Genomic DNA, 20,414 nt, shown 5'->3' with positions numbered 1-20,414 from the left:
TTCGTTACGCAATAAATGTTCTGAACGCACCCCGTTTGACAGGTTTCAGTAGTTTGTATGGGAAATTATAATTGTTGTTTTTACTATTTCACATGCAATTCCTTCATATTTTATCACCATTTAAACCTTCCCTGGACTTCCCCGAACATTTCAAGACTAAAATTATCCAAATTGGTTCGGCCGTTCTCAAGTTTTAGCGAGACTAACGAACAGCAATTCAATTTTTATATATATAGATTAAGTTTTTATCTTGTTTCCTACAGGTATCTTAATGCAGGAATCAATAGCAATTTCATACATAAAATGGTTTTAATTAATGTAGTTTATTATTAAGTTTGCGATAATGTAATATCATTTAAAATACTAAATTTTTAAATAGTTATTTATAATAAAAATGTATAAACCATCTCATACAATTTCTTAGTCGTTGTGAAATAAATTTTCTAAATCAAGTCGAATAACAATTATTAATTTAATTTTCAATTTTATAATTAATATCTAAACTCCAATTAGATATTATTAATAGTTTGCATTTTAATTTATTACATATTCTTTTATTTGTAATTCAAATAAATTATAATAAATATAATGAATAAATTTTATACATTTAAATATTAGTCACCAGAAGACGCCAAGTGTAGTACCTATCAAATTAAACATTACCATCAACATAAATGTACAATCGTAAACTTTAATATTGATGGACTTATAGAAACTTAGGACTTATTTGTAATTAGGTAGAATGCTATCATTTGGACTTAATAAATTTAAATAAACAACTATTGAAATATCTATGAGCTGTATGTTCATTTAAATTTATTAATTAATATTTTAATTAAATAATTGTTTATATATTAATTAATCTTATATTTTATTATTATTAATTATATTTCAACATCAATTTTAGAGTTTTGTAGCTTATTTTGGTAGTATATTCATGTATATTGAGATAGCATCCTATTATTTATCTAATAAATTTCAATAATTAATCATCTAATTAAATTAACAATTAAACTAAATAAATTATTATAAATACATATAAATTTTCATAACAAATCCAAGTTTGTATAAAAGCCCGATCAAGACTAAAGTTAGCGACTGTACCTAGAACTTCACTAAACCAGAGATCATGGACTTTGTGTATTTATGTTACTAACAAATTTCAACTGAAATCTACAATGTTACATTTAATTTTGCAGTTATATACTAATTTGCAACAGTTGCAATTGCAAACGTATCTAATCTGTAGCTCTAAGACTCCTCATAGGATATTGCATCCCATATATTCAATTTACAATTGGAAATTGTTACTAACATTGTTACAAAGAGTCTGTTGTATATATTCTACTATGTAAATCTTTACGAAGTAAAATATACAATCTCTGACTAAACCAATCTTAGTAAAATAATTTTATTTCGATATAAGACAATTATATATTACATTAATGTAACATTTATAGACAAAGATAGATATAGATGCCCCAAATTTTAGCGCCGTGTGTCGACCGCTTTAATTTGATTTGTGTTAGATCAATATTCAACCATATGGAGAGGTCATATGGTTGAAATTTGATCTCACACAAAATAAATTAAAGTGGTTAACACACTACGCTAATATTTGGAGCAATTTAGTAGAAATAGTGAGGTGCCTATTTCCTCTCGTTTAGTTTAATAAATATATTCATAAATAATGTATTAAATGTTGTTAGATTCATTTAAACAAAAAATCTATACGGATATTCGCAGATTCAGATAATTACAAAACTAATTTAAAACTTTTATTTATATTAATACTAATTGATTTAGTATAAAAAAATCTAATTTGTTAGATTTACAAATATTTTCCATTTTTATTGTTTGGGAAAATTTCTTTAATGATATCCCTAGCATTAGAAATTTCTTTACAGACATTTTTGTTCTTAATAAAAAATATACAATTTTTATTTATGGTAATAAATAGGCAGATATAACTGGATCTATTTCAATCTTTGTCTATGGTAACATTAGTCTAAATCTGTGGTAATAATATGAAAATCAACGACACTAGTGGTCGGCTTCGGCGTCCACCGTCTCTGTCTGCGCGAACTTCAGGAACACCTGTTCCAGTGTTGTCTGACTGAAGCTGTACTCCACTATGTTCAGCTTCTCTTTTGCTGTATAAACAAATATATTTATTTACTGGTTATACACACGTTTTCATAAATTACAATCTATACATATAAATAAAATTGGAGTGTTTATTTGTAATATTGAAATAACCGTTTTTTACTACATGCATATGAATATAAATATGGTAAATAAACCAAAATAACATTTTTTACAATTTTTGTCTGTCTGTCTGTTTGTTCTGGCTAATCTCTGAAATGGCTGGACCGATTTTGACGACTTTTTTTGGCAGGTAGCTGATGTAATAAGGAGTAACTTAGGCTACTTTTATTTTAGAAAAATAAAGTTAAATTCCACGCGGACGATGTCGCGTGTACAGATAGTAAATAAATAAAATAAATACATTTTCAGTGGAGTCGCCACTCGAAACTCATTAATGATTATCATGTGGTCGATGAAGATTCATATTCATTGTGGATGAATATGGATGAATGCGGTATAGCTTTGAAAAGGTAACAAAAATTAAGACATACTTTCGAAATAATATTACTAAAATGAATATATACGAAGCATGTTATTGCCAAACCTCATGCGGCTTCCGCATATCAATCAGAAAAATAAAGTTAAATTTCACGCGGACGACGTCGTGAGTACAGCTAGTGAAAAATATATCCTATATTCTAATGCATAAGCTATTGTTTGTTTGTTTGTTTACAATACTTTATTGTACAATAATATTATAAATAAAAGGATACAATTGACTTAAAAAAAAATGCGTACAATGGCGATTTTATCCCAAAAGAGGGATTTTTTCCAGTCAATCTTTGAGTTACTGCGAGAAATTGTGGAATGGTGGAAATAGGTACAATATATAATACGCGTCACTATGAAATATATAGAAATAGAAATAGAAATAGAAATAATCTTTATTCAAATAAACTCATTACAAGCACTTTTGAATAGTCATATTTTGATTCTACCACTCATTCGGAATGCAGACTCATCACAAGAAGAATGAGCAAGAAACTTGTGTGTTGCTCTTTTTAATAGATGTTTTTTTTTTATATAAATAATTACAGTATAACAAGTAAGAGGCATGCGATAATCAACATAGAAGTCGCTACGCACTCATTATTAATGTAATCAGATAATATTGTCAGTGCTATGTATTTAAAATTTTTCTACAAAAGCATTATTATCGTTAACGAATTCTTCAATTTTATAGTAAGCTTTTTTGCAAAGGAAGTGTTTTATTTGACATTTAAATCTTTTTTCTGGCAGATTTATAACAGACTCTGGTACTTTATTGTAAAACCTTACGCAATTGCCATAAAACGAATTACTAACTTTAGCCAAACGACATTTAGGTAAAATCAGTTTGTTATTGTTACATAAGATTTTATTAGTGCAATCACTAACTCTTTTAAAATTGTCTATATTCTTCCTGGTATACATGATACTTTCATAAATATATGGAGAAGCAACGGTGAGGATATAGGTACACAAAATAAGCAAATATATATAAATTAATGTAGTATAAATAATAAGAATATATCTACTTACAGATGGCGATGAACATAAATAGTTATAAAGGCGACGGATGAAAGACGACTGCATGCAACTGAAATGAGAATGTTGAGGTGGATGTGTGGTGTGACAAGAATGGATAAGATAAAGAATGAATACATTAGAGAAAGTATGAAAGTGGCGCCAGTGTCGGAGAGGTTGAAGAGTAATCGTCTATCATGGTATGGACATGTAATGCGTAGGAACGAGGATAATATTTTAAGAAAGGTGTTACATATGAATGTGGATGGTTATAAGGGCAGAGGAAGGCCGAAAAAGAGATGGATGGACTGTGTGAAAGATGATATGGTAAGAAAGGAAGTAAATAACGAGATGACTGCGAACAGGGATGAATGGAAGCGAAAAACATATTACGCCGACCACAAATAAATGGGATAAGGAAGAAGCAGATAATGATGATAACTACTTACAGATTTAATAAAATAATAAATAAAATAAAATAAAATACATAAATATATATATACATACATACATATACACATACACACACCAGAAAGAAAGAAATGTAATAGAATAAGAAAATAATGTAAATAAGTGGAGCTATTGTTGTTTATTTTTTAATTATTTATTGCCTAGATAATACAAAGATATTATAATTTAGAGACAATGTGAGCAAACTGTGGACCTAGAAGAGATATCTTCCAATCAACCTAAAACAGTGGGATAAGTGGTACTGGTGCAAAAAAAAATTAAAAAAAAATTCGTTGTTGTGTTTATTGTACTGACCGTCCTCTATCTGCTGGAAGCAGCTGGCGAGGCTGGAGACGGAGGACTGCGGCACGGAGAACACCAGCCTCTCGGCGAAGTTCTCCTCGAGCACGGCCGCCGGGAACAGCTGCGCCACCAGCGCGATCGCCGCGTCCGCACTAGCGCCGCCGCCCGACTCCGTCCTACTGTTTGTTAGGGGAGACGATTGTCAGTAATGGACAATAATTGATAACCTTACCAATATAATAACGAGAAAGTTTGTGAGTATGGATGGTCATATCGTATCGGTACCTAATATTGGTACACTATGTTAACAAAACTAGTATATAACTGTACCGCATCGCCGTACAGAGAAGTATTCAAGACATTGAGATACGTTTAGAGATAGGACCAACTTTGCAAGATCCAATACGAGCTACCAAAAGTTCTATAATACACTCTGGTCCAAGTTACACGAGCTAGCGGAACTGAGATTTACTTTTTGATAGTGCAAATCACTATTATATTTTCTTGTATTGAATAATAGATATATAAATGTTGTAGGACGTTTGTTACTCTTTCACGTAAAAACTACTGTACGGATTTTGATAACACTTTACATTATTGATAATAATGCACGGGATTTTCATTTGATGTTAGACATAGACCTATATAAATATACATTGTAAATAAACTGGATTTAAAAAAAAAAGTAATTCAATTGAGTTTATTGCCAGTTCTTCTCAACTGAACTGGACGGTAGGGGAAAAATAAAAATATATTATAAAAAATTTGACGTTCATAAGAAGTTAATATATCCTACATGAATAAATGATTTTTGAATTTGAATTTAATATAGCTTATGCATCTAATTAACATATAGGCCAATATTATATTTTATTATATGAAATTTAACTTGGATGAAACGGCGGACACAGTATCATCATCTGCTTCTTCCTTATGTATATAAATACATATAATAGAAATAGTGATAACCATCCACATTCATATGTAACACCTTTCTTAAAATATTATCCTCATTACTACGACAAAATATACTTCCTCTAATGTATTCATTCTTTATACGGCGGACACAGTATGTACATATATAAATATATATATTTATACCCAGCCGTCAACGTATACCATTAGCACAGGCGGGTGTAACATACCCTATTAAAATTCTTCTTTCTCCCGTATGTGGATCACCCACACACAAAGAAGAATTTTAGTAATATGGTTTAATAAACCTATTGCTAGCAATGTATTATGTCAGGTTGACCTCCATGCGGTTCCCCTTGGAAACCCATGATATATTCCTGTTGAATTTACCACGATCTCATATTAAAAAAACTGGTATTATACGCAGTTTATAATATTATTATTTTTTGTTTTCAAAAGATTATATAAATATAATAGAAATAGTGACCTTGACAAAATAAAGAAAAAATATATAATAATCTAACCCAAAAAAACCTACAAAATATATCGTTCTAGCTTAAAAAAATATTACGCGTTTATAATATTATTAAAAGATAAGGATGAGTGAATAAGGTACCTGTGGTGGTGTGGTCGCGACGGCGGCGTGCCGGCCACCAGTGGCGTGTGTATGCTCACGTCCACCGCCTCCGCTTCCGCGTCCGCCTCCGCTTCGCCCTCCGCCCCCGCGCACACTGAGCCCGCGCCCGATCCACCTGTACAATACGATTACCTTATAACACATCAATATCACAATCTTTTGAAGGTAGTTTTTGTCAATATCACAATCTTTAATAATAACAATCTCAGGACAATTCACACAGGAGGTAGTTTTTGTGGTCTATATATACAAATACATATATTTTTTTTTTCGTAATAGTACATATATTATATGTATGTTGCATACAAATGTCTATAAGGTCCACCATCGTGATGTTTACCGAGGTAGTAATTGGAATGGTATAGCAGTTGACGGTCATCACTTGGACCGTCAACTGCTATACCATTAACGACTACACGGTACTATACACGGTAACCGATATTTAGTAAATTAGTGGGATGGGATGAGCTCCTTTATCCCGGGATTAAACTCTGGAGGCAACAATCCGCGTATAAATGGGTTTAATAATATTTATACTTAATTTAAAAACTAGTGCTATAATTGTTAAGTAATTTTTTATTTTAATTATATGTTAATACTCTATAGTAGACTAACTGACGTAACTTTATCCTCACTCTATTACCTTCTAGTGGTGCCCCGCCAGCGTATACCGTTAGCGCAGGCGGGTGTAACATACCATAATCACGCACATACGGGAGAAAGAAGAATTTTAGTAATATGAAATAATAAACCTATTGCTAGCAATGTATCATGTCAGGTTGACCTCCACGCGGTTCTCGCTGGAAACCCATGATATATTCCTGTTGAATTTTCCACGATGGGTTAACTGACCACGAGGTCAGGTCAGTTCTCTCTTTCTATCATCATTTCTATCATCTCTCCGCTGGTGCCCCGCTAGCTTATACCGTTAGCGCAGGCGTGTACACCATTCCATTATCATCCCTTAAGAAATTTACCAACAGATTATTTTTTGTTTTCACGGGTGGATATTTCTCAAAGGAGGACATCCCGCCATAGAGGTGAGGGGTTCCATAAAAATTTCAACCCTGAAAAACCCTGTCCCTCTTTAGAAGTAAGTAGTCAATACTTACCCTCACCAACCTCTCCCAGTGATGGGATACAGTTCAGTTCTCTGTAGAGCCCTGGAGCAACCTGTCCCCTTTTAGAATTAAATTTTTAATGCTTACCCTCATCAGTCTTTCTCAGTGATGGGGTACAGTTCAGTTCTCTGTAGATCAGATCTAGAGAACCCCTGTCCCCTTTTAGAATTAATTTTTAATGCTTACCCTCATCAGTCTCTCTCACTGATGGGGTACAGTTCAGTTCTCTGTAGATCGGATCTAGAGAACCCCTGTCCCCTTTTAGAACTAAATTTTTAATGCTTACCCTCATCAGTCTCTCTCAGTGATGGGGTACAGTTCAGTTCTCTGTAGATCGGATCTAGAGAACCCCTGTCCCCTTTTAGAACTAAATTTTTAATGCTTACCCTCATCAGTCTCTCTCACTGATGGGTTGGACCTATACCGTACAATATTTGTTCAGTGATCTCTGATAGAGATCAGGATCTAGATACACACAAACTGTTACTTAGCAACAATACTTATTTTAAATGTGATGGATTATACTTTTTCTACTTCAATCAATGTGCCTAATAAGAACCCCTGTTCCCTTTTAGAACTAAATTTTTAATGCTTACCCTCATCAGCTTCTCCCAGCGATGGCGAGTTCTCAGTAGACCGGAGTGGTGACGGTGACATAGATAACTCTGGGTCTAGCATCTGAGAATGATGATTAAAACGCCATGTTAAATTGGCTCAATAATAATAATAACAAAGGACAAATGGGATTTATTTATAATAATAATATACCAGGAAAATTTACAAAACGCCATCTAGACCCAAGATAAGCAGTGCTTGTGTAATGAATACTAGATAACTGATAGAAATATATCAACACTTTTTTTTAAATACATACAGACATACATGAACGCCCTGTCAAAATCGGTACAATCGGAGATTAACAAGAACAAACAGGCAGATAGAGACAAAAACTTTTTAAATAATTTTCTTTTGTCAGACTTTTTAAGGAAAAAAAAATCATTCACATGAAATTTATTTTTAAAATAATGTACTTTATATCATATGCAATTGTAAAATTTGTTATTTTAAAATTACAGACAATTCAATTTTATTTATTTGTACAGATAACACATTTATGAAGTTTAAAACATTTACAAAAGTACATAAGAATGTAGGTATTACAAACACATATAGCCTTAGTGGTGTAGCTATTTAGCACGCCGCCGTACTACCGATGGTGGCGGGATCGATTCCTCGTACGGTACAAACATTTGTATTCAAAAGTATGATTATTTGTATCGGTCTGGGGTTTTGTATTTGTATTATGTACGTATTTACAAAAAAAGTAACTATGTATTTATATCAGTTGTCTAGTACCCATAACTTTGCTTAGCTTGGGACTTAGACTTAGATGGTGCGGTGTAAATTGTCCTAAAATATTATTATTTCTATGGTTTATTTTCACAGCTTTTGCTGGTTTTTTACGCTTTAGAAACCAAGTACCCGTCTGTGTTTGTATTTGTGTACTTATTGTGAGCCATTTAATTTATTCTCTGTTTGTGTATAGTCATGTGATGTTCATGTATTATTATTATTATTACATACACTCACCGACTTCTGACTGTTCTGGCCTATTTTCATTTCTAACGTGTACCCTGCGCCGTACAGATTCTTCAGATGCTGCGTAGATCCTATACATCTGAAAACAGTGATTTTATTCATTATATTTATTATTAAAAGTTAACAATGTTGTAGGTATAGTGTCTTAAGACGAAGGTTTACGACCAATGTGTGTCGCCAGTTATGACTTACGGCACAGAGACGTGGTCGCTAATTATGGGCCTCATAAATAAGCTCAGAGTCACTTAGATGGCAATGGAGAGGGCTATGCTCGGAGATCCGCAGAAAAACCAGAGTGACCGACATAGCCCGAAGAATTGGGTAACTGAAATGGCAATAGACAGGCACATGGCTCGTAGGACAGATGGCCATTGGAGCAGTGGAGTCCTCGAGTGGCGACCGGGACTGGACTGCAGCGTGGGAAGGCCTACAAGGTGGACCGACGATCTGGTCGAGATCGCTGGGGTGTTGGATGCGAGTAGACCGACCGCCGTGGAGATTTTTGTGGGAGGTCTTTGTTTAGCAGTGGACGTTTTACGGGGTGAAATTATGATGATGATGATGAATGCTGTACGAATCTCACCTCAAACTGCCTTTCACCATTATCCCAACTCTTGAACATAAAGCATCAGCCTCTTCCATGGAATGTGTTGTTAGAATAGCACCTTTTTTACCCTGGACAAAAATAAAACGATAAATTTATCGAGGTAAAATGAGTTATTGCAGCAAAACTAATAAAAAATTACTTAATATTATAATAAGAATTATAACACACATCAAGTAATATTTATGTATTCAACTGACCTGGAAACTAGCTAGGATGGTGTCCCACAGGAACCGCTTACTCCTCGGGTCCATGCCGGTGGACGGTTCATCCAGGAGCACCACCTTGGGGTTGCCCACCATCGCCAGCGCGAACGACAACTTCCGCTTCGTCCCGCCCGAGCATTCGTCTGCGTGTTTCCCTGCGTGCTCCATTATTTGGAGCCCGTTAAGATACGCGTCCACTATTCTAAAAGAAAGAAATAAAATAGAAGCATATTTTAATAATCCATTACTCTTAACGAGGTAGACTTTAGTCAAAGACAAAGTTATGTTCGTGGGTATATCTGTCTCACTTATTTGTACTGCCAAGCAAAAATATTGTAGTTTGCTTTCTGATTTAGGTATAATGTCTGAATCCTCCGAAATAGTAATGAGTATAAATTATGACCAAGGGTCGGAAAAACTGGTCCTAACATTAAATAACTTTGAGGGTAAGCCTTTCTTTTGCCTACCCTCCTTAAATAAGACTCACACGTTGAAGGGGAAAGTTCTACTAACTGTCCTGGTTATCTAGGGGATAGGATTTTACGTTTCCATTTTGATTTGGTTTTATAAAATGACTAGCTTTTGCCCGCGGCTTCGATCGCGTTAATTTCCCCCCTTAGGGGTGGAAAATATCAAAATCCTTTCTTAGGGGATGCCTACGTCATAATAGCTTTATGCATGCGAAGTCTCAGCCCGATAGGTTTAAAATTGACAAAGTTTCATTCAAAGTTTCATCCCCTATTTTATCCCTTTGGGGTAGAATTAATCAAAATCCTTTCTTAACGGATGCCTACGTCATAACATCTACCTGCATGCCAAATTTTAGCCCGATCCGTCCAGTTGTTTGGACTGTGCGTTGATAGATCACCACGTCAGTCACCTTTGAGTTATATATATTTAGATGTTGTAAATATTAAACAGGTTGCGCTGTGTGTGAGTATGACGTTAAGATAGTGAGGTGGACCGGTACCGAGAGGGAATTATTAGTAATGGCAGAGGTACTCCTTGTCATAGAATCGGTCTTTGCTTTGAACGAACATAATGTAGATGGCGTCATTGGTACCATGGTCTTCATGGTTTCACAAAACTATGTTTTCAAAAATCTATTTAAAAATATATATACATATACAGGTTAAGTTTAAGTAATCAGATCTGTATGCAGTCCCCCTAGAAACATATTGAGGTGAGTTCTTGGTGCTGTTCATATTGATATATCTATAGGTGACGGTTGTCACCAGTGGCGTAGTTAGGTAACCAAGGGCCCTGGGACAAATCAAAATATGGGGGCTCCATTTTTCCCCCACTGCTCAACAATAGGGCCCTACTTTATAGTTTTATTAACGCATATATCGCTATCCGTCAAATTGACAACACTGCCAACCCACAGAAAGAATTTAGGGGAATTTCGAAGATATAACATTCGAATTTCTCTCAACTGAGTTGCCATGATTAAAGTCGCGTTGCAGCCTGTCATATTTATTTTGAAAATGGGAGAAATTTTCAAAAGTTCAGTTGGTATGAGAGTTTCTGGTAAGGGTTCAAGGGGTTGAGCTTGAGAGCCCCGGGCCACTGCACCGTCTAGCCCCTAGGTAGGTACACCACTGGTTGTCACTTAACATCAATGGGTTGTTGGCAAGGTTTCCAATGTAGTCACAAAATATGAATTATATTAGGTCATTTCACAATATTTACTTTACAAAAGAGGGCAATTCGCTCCATTTATGGTATGGGTTCCATGGAGTCAATGCGAGAGTGTTTTAAGGAATTAAATATCCTCACCGTTGCTTCTCAATACATTTATGAAAATATCATCTATGCCAGAATGAATATAGACAGTTTCAAAAGAGTTAGTGATTGCACTAATAAAAGCTTACGTAACAATAACAAACTGATTTTACCTAAATGTCGTTTGGCTAAAGTTAGTAATTCGTTTTATGGCAATTGCGTAAGGCTTTACAATAAAATACACATTTAAAAAAGAATTTAAATGTCAAATAAAACAGTTCCTTTGCAAAAAAGCTTACTATAAAATTGAAGAATTCGTTAACGATAATAATGTTTTTGTAGAAAAACTTTAAATCCATAGCACTGACAATATTATCTGATTACACTAATAATGAGTGCGTAGCGACTTCTATGTTGATTAACGCATGCCTCTTACTTGTTATACTGTAATTATTTATATAAAAAAAAACATCTAATAAAAAGAGCAACACACAAGTTTCTTGCTCATTCTTCTTGTGATGAATCTGCATTCCGAATGAGTGGTAGAATCAAAATATGACTATTCAAAAGTGCTTGTAATGAGTTTATTTGAATAAAGATTATTTCTATTTCTATTTCTATTTCTATTTCTATTTACCTGGGAGTATCACTTTTGCTAACTCCCCTGATAGCAGCGTAACACTCGATATGCTCCCGGATGGTGACGTTCTTCCAGAGAGCGTCGTGCTGGGGACAGTATCCTAGCATTTGGAATGCAGATGTCTGGGCCTCGTCTACGTTCTGTCCGCCCAGCATTACCTGCAAGGAGCATGTTGCTTTAAATATTTTGTACTTAATGCACAAGGGTTCTAAGTTTTCTTGGTCAACTTCTATGTGGTTTACTAGCTGATACACGTAACTTCGTTCACATTACATTTTCCCTATTTTTGTAAAAACAATCTCTGATGCTTCACTTCTATTGGTCGTGGCTTAATATCAGAACCAGGGGCTGTTTTCGACAATTATTTCTTCCCGATCTAAAAATTCTAAGATGGTTAATAAAGAAGTATTATGAAGTTTATATGTTTGGGAGATGCTACTTCTCAACCTAACTTCGGAATCTCAGCTGACTTTCACTATACTTCATAACACATAACACAACTTTAGAAGTTTTAGAAGTTTTGGTTAGTCGTCAATAACTGGGCTTCCTAACAAACAAACTTTTCGAAATCGAATCAGTAATATTGGTGATTTCACAAACTTTAATTCTTCATTATTATAGATCATTATTACAAACATTCGTATGTTTATTAGTATAGATATCTCTATCTAGTATATATTAGAAGTATACATTATTGTCATAGATATCATCTAGATCGCCAGAAAGTGAAATATGTTTTACCTTAGGGACACTTGTGTCCATCAACTCACTGTTTATTACAGTACCGCGTAACTCTCACTGCAACACAGGTTAGCCTCGCCTCAGCCGTGATGAGAAGCAGATGATGATAATAAAGCACTCACCGCTCTATAGTTGGGCCTCTCCTCAGCCGTGTTGAGAAGCAGATGACGATGTAACACTCATCGTTCTACAGGTGAGCCTCTCCTCGACCGTGATGAGAACTAGAAGACGATGTAACACTCACCGCTCCACAGGTAGGCCTCTCCTCAGCCGTTATGAGAAGCAGATAATGATATAACACTCACCGCTCCACAGTTGGGCACTCCTCGACCGTGATGAGAAGCAGAAGACGATGTAAGACTCACCGCGCCACAGGTGGGCCTCTCCTCCGCCGTGATGATCTTCATGGTGGTGGTCTTCCCGGCGCCGTTGTGTCCGAGCAGACCAAACACCTCCCCCCCGTGCACGGCCAGGCTGAGCCGCGCCAGCCCCGCGCGCCGCGCCCCCCCCGCGACCGGAGCGCCCCCCGCGCCACCCCCGCCGCCCCCCGCGCCACCTCCGCCGCCCCCCACGCCCCCCGCGCCGCCGCCCGCCCCGTTGGCCTGGTTGCCGGCCGCGCCCCCGCCACACCCGCCGCCGCCCCCGCAGCACCCCGTAGTGCCGGTGCCGCGGACTTTGTACTCCTTGCGTAGATTCTAAACGATATAGGAAAAAAGTAACTTCATAAGGTTTAGAAATGAAATGTAACGTTAATTTGTGAGGTTATATGCGTGCAATGGTTATAGATTTATAGATTCGATGTATATAATATGTATTTAGAACCTCAAGAAAATTTATGAGAACTACACACTTCAATCTTATCAAATTTGGTATTGGACTTATTGTCATGTTAAACCGTCGTCGGTGTTGAATATATCTATGGCCATACCATAAATAAAGAAAAGTAAGGCGATGACAGGTGAACTGTCAAAATAGCGAGTGAAGAAAAGTCATTCAGAAAGTGATACACACATGCACAAATGATTCATATATCTATAATTAATATTGTTAGTTGATTAAAATTCTATAAATAAACATTCAAATAATACAGAAGGCTTTGAATTAAAACAGTCGAATTGGATGCAATTGCAATGAAAATAATAATAATCTAGGACAATCCAAACATTACATTTATAATCTCGATAGAAATACATTGTTTTATAATGCACATATAATCCCATCAAAAACATAAATGTGAAATGAAAGCCGAGTTCAATATTATGATATATGCCTTGATTGTTGACTTCTACGACAAAAGAGGTAAGATCTAAATGGGTGCCAAGTTCAATGGTCTGTCCTGAAATGTATTTATAACAATATAAAATATCATTTCTTCTTATAACTTAGGATAATATACTGTAGGCTAAGGTCTGACTTGGTTAGTTGTCATATACCAATTATTACTTTCGATGGCTAGTTACTACTAATAATAAAATAGGAACCGACAAGTAACATGTTTAGAACTTGCGAAGGCTACAGTATATTTCGTAAAAAACGGTGCTGCTCGCCAGTTCTCTTACCCGCTCCCGCGTGTCTAGATATACATAGAAAACACACAGACCAATACAAACAATCATACTCATGAATATAATGTCTATGTCCAGGGTTATTATTATTCTTATACTCCTATGTTTTTTATTAACGACTTCCTTGAGATTATGCTTGATTTCCTAGTGGTCTATGGACTGAAAATGGTTAAAAAACGGTCTAAAACTCACATGGACAACTAGCACGGGCGAAGTGTTGGCGGTTTGGTTGAGTATGCTCGCCACGCGGCGTCGCTCGCGCCTCACGTCCTCGTCCTCGCCCACCTCGCCCCCCGCGTCGGCTTCTAGATCGCTTTTGGTTTCTGACGCGGTTCGGGGCCTCTGTAATATAACAATTGCTTATTTTTAACACAGGGGACAAACGAGCATGCGGCTCACCTGATGGTAAGTGATTACCGCCGCCCATGAGCACCCGCAACACCAGGGTAATTGCAAGTACGTTGTCGGCCTTTTAAAAAGGAATAAGCTCTTTTCTTGAAGGTTTCAATATCGTATCGGTTCGGAAATACCATTGCTGGAAGGTGATTCCATAATGTGGTTGTGCGTGGCAAAAAGTTTCTAGAAAACCGCACTGTGGAAGACCGCCATTCATCCAGATGATCAGGATGGTATTTCAGTTTCTGGCGGGTAGTACGGTGGTGAAACTCAGCAGCTGGTATTAATCCGAACAATTCCTCAGAACACTCCCCGTGATATATGCGATAAGTGCACAGAGATGCAATATCTCGCCGCAAAGCCAATGGGTCGAGTCTGTCACATAGACGTTGATTACCAATGATTCCGTTGATTACAATTGCTTAGTATTAATAAAACGAAAATAATAAGTGTACATCCATACTTCGTTTTGCCAATTCTCACAGCGCCATCTAGTCTCAAGCTAAGCACAGCATGTTATATAGATAGAAACTTTTTTTGGACGTAATATTCTATATTGTAAGACCTACACACTGTATTATGCTTACAAATAACATGTAGGTCTATTACCGACTCTTAGATATGTCAAATCTACCGCCAGTTCGGAATGCTTTCGAGTTAAGAAAAACTGACAAGAAACTCAACTTTAACTTTTTTCAAATGAGCATGTAGATATTTACGATTTAACACAATTTTTTTTAAATACAAATTCAAACAATTATTAGGGAGAATAGTCAGAATAGAGTGAATGTGGATGGATGTAAAGGGGGGGGGGGGGGACGCCCTAAGAAGAGATGGATAGATTGTGTGAAAGATGATATGAATAAAAGAAGAGTATGTTTAGATATGACGACCGATAGAGAGCAGTGGAAGAGAATGACATACTGCGCCGACCACAAATAATGGGATAAAGGCAAGGCAATGATGAGTCAGAATAGAGTGATAAATGATGTTGCGTTTTTGAATTGATCGTCCTCTTTAGGTCTTCCTTAGTGCAGGATGATGGACACAAAGAGAAAGAGTATAAGTACACCTCGACAAAATCTTCGGATACAATCCAGTACCCCTGCTGCAGGGGGCTGCAATGTTGGGAAACCAATAGCGCTCTTCCAAAATCTGTGCTCGATTTGTTTTATACCACGTATGTGGCAAACAGGCATACGGCCCATCTGATGGTAAACGGTTACCGTAGCCTATGGACGTCTGAAACACCAGGGGTGTCACTTCAGTGATCACATCAGGGGTTCTTGAAAATCCCCATGAAGCCTCACGAGAAAACCTTGGCAGGCAGTTCATTCCACAATCTAAGTGTATGTGGGAGGAAGCTCCTCTGAAACCACACTGTCCTAGACCACTTAGGTTCCAACGTTCAAAAGTAAAAGTTGCAAATTCAAATTCAAATTCAAAAATCATTTATTCATGTAGGACATTTTAGCCGCTTATGAACGTCAAGTTTTACCATTATAATTTTTTTTCCTACCGTCCAGTTCGATATATAGATCCAATTGAGAAGAACTGTCAAGAAACTCAATTGAATTACTTTTTATTTTAAATCCAGTTTATTTACAATGCATAGGTATTTATATAGGTGTCTATGTCTAACATTAAATGAAAATCCCGTGCATGAACAACTATTGCCATGCACGGTCGTCATTCAAGTAACCGTTTAGTGAGTAATAATAATAATAATCTCAGGACAATTCACACAGCACCATCTAGACCCAAGTTAAGCTAGCTAAAGCTTGTGTTATGGGTACTAGATAACTGATACAAATACATAGATACTTTTTTTTTTCGTAAATACATACTTAATATACATAGAAAACACCCAGACCGACACAAACAATCATACTCATGAATACAAATGTTTGTGCCGTGCGAGGAATCGAACCCGCGACCATCGGACGTAAAGCGGTGTGTTAGACCGCTAGACCACCGAGGTCGTCAGTAATAGGCCTTGCTCAGTAAATATGATTTAACATTTGCCGTTGGCATTTATAAGTATTTCGTAATACGTACGGAGCAGATCCGTCCGCCAGACTTGAGCCTGTCGGCGGCGAGCAGCGCGGCCCCGCAGAGCGGCACGTGCAGCAGCATGGCCGCCACCAGCACCACCACCTCCGCCGTCAGGTACTGCGCCAGCGCCGGCTGCGGGCACAGCCCGCGCAGGTTGCACGTCAGGTACACCCTGCAGACACCGTGCCCGTTGAGGAGTCAGCGACCGGTGGTGAGGACATAGGGTACCGGTTGTGAGGATGTAAGCAACGGCTCGGTTATCAGTTGTAACATATTCGATTCCACTCACTTATCAATTGGAAGACAACCGCTTGGTTACCGTCACACAAAGCTGATTTGACATGGATGCTCTTTCACGAGGGAAAAATGTAATAATAATAATATCAGACGACATTCCCACGACACCATCTAGTCCCAAGCTAATCAGAGCTTGTGTTATGGGTACTAAACAAACGATAGACCGAGATATATATATATATATATATATATATATATATATATATTTCTTTCTTTCTTTGATATTAAAAGTATTTTAAATATCTTATTAAACTAAAAACCTTAAAAAATATAATATAATAACTAAAATATATAATTAAAAGGAGGCCCTTTAGGCAAAGTTCCGAAGATACTGGCAGCGTTCCCTCTTTGAATGGCTAGACTAATTCTTTGTCCGAGGTAGCTGCCAGCTTTTCGGTCTTCTGTGACATCAACCAACCTTTTTCCTATTTCCTAAAAAGCCCTATAGCGGTAAGACTTATTTCTCTTATTATAATAATATATATAGATCACGTACCTATCAACATAGTATATGATGGCGTACGGTATATACATGACGTCCAGAAAACTGAACACCAAGTGTAGATAGAATGCTATGTCACTGCCTGGAACAATAATAATAATAAATAATCTCAGAACAATTCACACAGCGCCATCTAAACCCAAGTTAAGCTACCTAAAGCTTGTGTTATGGGCACTAGACAACTGATACCTGATACAAACACATAGATTTGTATTTGTAATACATATTATATATAGAAAACACCCAGACCGATACAAATAATCATACTCATGAATACAAATGTTTGTGCCGTGCGAGGAATCGAACCCGCGACCATCGAAAGTAACGCGGTGTGCTAAACCACTAGACCACCGAGGTTCGGAGAGAGAGAGGAGAAGAGGAGAGGAGAAACTCAACTAACTTTTTTTGAAAGCCAGTTTTTAAAAAAAGTAAGTTGAGTTTCTTTCCAGTTCTTCTCAATTGAGTCTGTATACTGAACGGTAGGGAAAAATAGAGAAAGAACAACAACGAGTTATGTGTGAGACACCAATAGAGAAGGTCGTAAAGTTTTCACTAGAGTTGGCCAGATTCCTGTACAGAATACCTGTGGACTCACACATGCTAATGGTAATGGAATTAAATAAAATAATATAAATACATCAAGTAGTGACATGGACTTCTGTAAAATAATACCTAATGTTATCCTAGTAGGTAGTAGGGATGTTTGTTACGCTTTCACGTAAAAACTACTGAACCGACTATCATGAAATTTTGTGCACATGTTCTTGGAGGTATTTGAAAGAACATAGGATACTTCTTATTAAAAAAAAAAACATATATATTTTGTAAAATACAAAAAAATTAAATATCAACATTTTGCTACTTCAGCGCCATCTAGAATGAAGTTATACGAAGCCGCAGGTAAAAACTAGTAAAATATAAACTTACCCCATTTAAACGTGTCCAGAACAGCCACCAATATAAAAGGTATGACCCCAACCCACGTGGTAATGTTCGGCATAATGCTTTGCGCGGAGTCCATTTTGTCGAACACGTACGAGAGGCACGTGTTGAACAAAATGGCGGACGGGCTGTACAACAACAGCAGGCCGGAGAGCATCGTGATGGCTGACCCGTTCGTTAAGCTTGGAATGTCGTTGAGTATCACCTGGAAGTGTAATAAGATTGCTTTTTTTATACTACAATAGTAAAAACAACGATACGGCCCATCTAATGATAGACGGTCACCCTAGCCAGTGGACTCCTGAAACATTATAACCTTTCTTAAAAACCCTATGCCGTAGTCTTCCGAGAAAACCTCGGCAGGTAGTTCATTCCACAATCTAAATGTACACGGAAGGAAGCTCTGAAAGCGTACTGTCTGAGACCACTTCAGACTTGTTGTTCAGGTATAGTCCTTTTTTAATTTTTAATATTCTTTTTATATTTTGTAATGGAATAGAAAACAGGTTGTCCATCATCTTATAATTTATCTTACTAAATATTTAATCGAATTAAGTGTTATTTTGCGGAAGTCCATTTCACTACTCGATGGATTTATACTATTTTGTTTAATTCCGCTACAATTAATATGTGTGAGACTACGAATATTCGGTGTGGAAACCTGTCCAGCGTTACCACCTTCTCCAGTGGCGATCAAAACAAATGATATAAAATAACTGGCTGTCCCGGCAAACGTTGTTTTGCATTAAAATAAAAAAAAAATTTAGGGATGGACTACCCCTAACATTTAGGGGGATGAAAAATAAATGTTGGCCGATTCTCAGACCTACTCAATACACTCACAAAATTTCATGAGAATCGGTCAAGCCGTTTCTGAGGAGTATGGGAACGAAAACTGTGACACGAGAATTTTATATATAAGATAGAAATCCATCGAGTAGTTATCTTACTAACGCGCATTTTGTGAGATGGATAGATGGGTGGAAGAATGGATGTTTGTTTCTCTTTCACGCAAAAATTTCTTAACGGAATTTGTTAAAACTTTGCAGTAAGGTAGCTCAAACATTGGAATAACACATAGGTTATAATTTAAAAAGACATTATGTAAATTGGGCGAAATATTACGACAAATTTCAAGTAAGCGTGACGCGGATGAAGTTGGGTAGGTCAGCTAGTTTTACAATAAAGTATTACAAACAAATTCCGGTATTGCAGATCTCACTTGTATCTCACATATAAATTAAATATTGTAATGGGTGAAAACTGTGATTGGTACAGTTTATGCTGTAAATAATATAAATGACGTAGTGGAGTAACTTGAAACAGTCATGCTCGCTATAAAGTTCAAACTTGTGGCGGCGTGGTGGGCCGGGTCGATGTGCTCCCTCTAATATGGTTGAGTGCAATGATGGCTGGCTCATCCGTCATACTCGTGAGCGGGTGCTGCTTGTGGGGACTGGTCTGTTCAGGTTGCGAACACTGATTAGATTTTTTGTTTTTTTTATATAGCATATGCTGGTGGTCACTCTATTCTCCCAAATTTGAATTTAAATGAAATAGTGTTATTGTAAATATGTACAACATTAAAAAAAAAATACGAGCTGAGTTTCTTGTCAGTTCTTCTCATCTCGAAATCATTCCGAACTGACGGTAGATTTGACATATCATAATACATGAATAAAGATATTTTGAATTTGAATTTGAATTTGAATTCTCTATAAATTATCTTTTAGTATTGCCTATTTATCGAGATTCATTCATAATTTATTAGCTATGCTCTTGTTGGTGGAACTCTCGCCACCTTCCACGATCTTCTATCAGTCTTTTTAGCTATTGATAGGACACGACTCAACTGTTTCTTTAACCTGCTTGATATAGCTGTGTCGTGGTCTTCCTCTTCCTATATTTCCATCTATTTTTTTCTTCGATGAACTTATTAATTAGTTCGTCGTGTCGTACCAAGTGCCCTAACATTTTTCCCCGCCTATATTTATCGAGAAAGGTTTTAAAATAGCATTGCGCTACAACCAGTAGGAGCGAAACCAAATGGCGCGGTCAGTTA

The 20,414-nt window shown here is 36.5% G+C and overlaps 1 protein-coding gene across 1 annotated transcript in view; it reads right to left on the bottom strand.

Annotated features, from left to right (window-relative positions):
* Window positions 1-2,043: 2,043 nt before the first annotated feature.
* LOC131848887 (cholesterol transporter ABCA5-like) overlaps window positions 2,044-20,414 on the bottom strand; it is a 76,398-nt gene continuing 58,027 nt past the window's right edge. The window contains exons 24-37 of the mRNA XM_059198841.1: window positions 18,338-18,557; window positions 17,405-17,492; window positions 16,615-16,783; window positions 14,353-14,502; window positions 13,232-13,290; window positions 12,961-13,105; window positions 11,852-12,012; window positions 9,484-9,691; window positions 9,263-9,354; window positions 8,671-8,758; window positions 7,677-7,758; window positions 5,939-6,074; window positions 4,420-4,583; window positions 2,044-2,153 (exon numbers count right to left, since the gene is read on the bottom strand). Of these exons, the coding sequence (XP_059054824.1) occupies window positions 2,044-2,153; window positions 4,420-4,583; window positions 5,939-6,074; window positions 7,677-7,758; window positions 8,671-8,758; window positions 9,263-9,354; window positions 9,484-9,691; window positions 11,852-12,012; window positions 12,961-13,105; window positions 13,232-13,290; window positions 14,353-14,502; window positions 16,615-16,783; window positions 17,405-17,492; window positions 18,338-18,557 (1,872 nt within the window). The remainder of the gene's footprint in view (window positions 2,154-4,419; window positions 4,584-5,938; window positions 6,075-7,676; window positions 7,759-8,670; window positions 8,759-9,262; window positions 9,355-9,483; window positions 9,692-11,851; window positions 12,013-12,960; window positions 13,106-13,231; window positions 13,291-14,352; window positions 14,503-16,614; window positions 16,784-17,404; window positions 17,493-18,337; window positions 18,558-20,414) is intronic.

The sequence above is a fragment of the Achroia grisella genome, unplaced genomic scaffold (genome assembly GCF_030625045.1).
Source record: "Achroia grisella isolate CSIRO2021 unplaced genomic scaffold, CSIRO_AGI_Agris_v1 utg598, whole genome shotgun sequence".
Taxonomy (NCBI): Eukaryota; Metazoa; Arthropoda; class Insecta; order Lepidoptera; family Pyralidae; genus Achroia; species Achroia grisella.
This window is presented reverse-complemented; position numbering and strand designations above follow the sequence as displayed.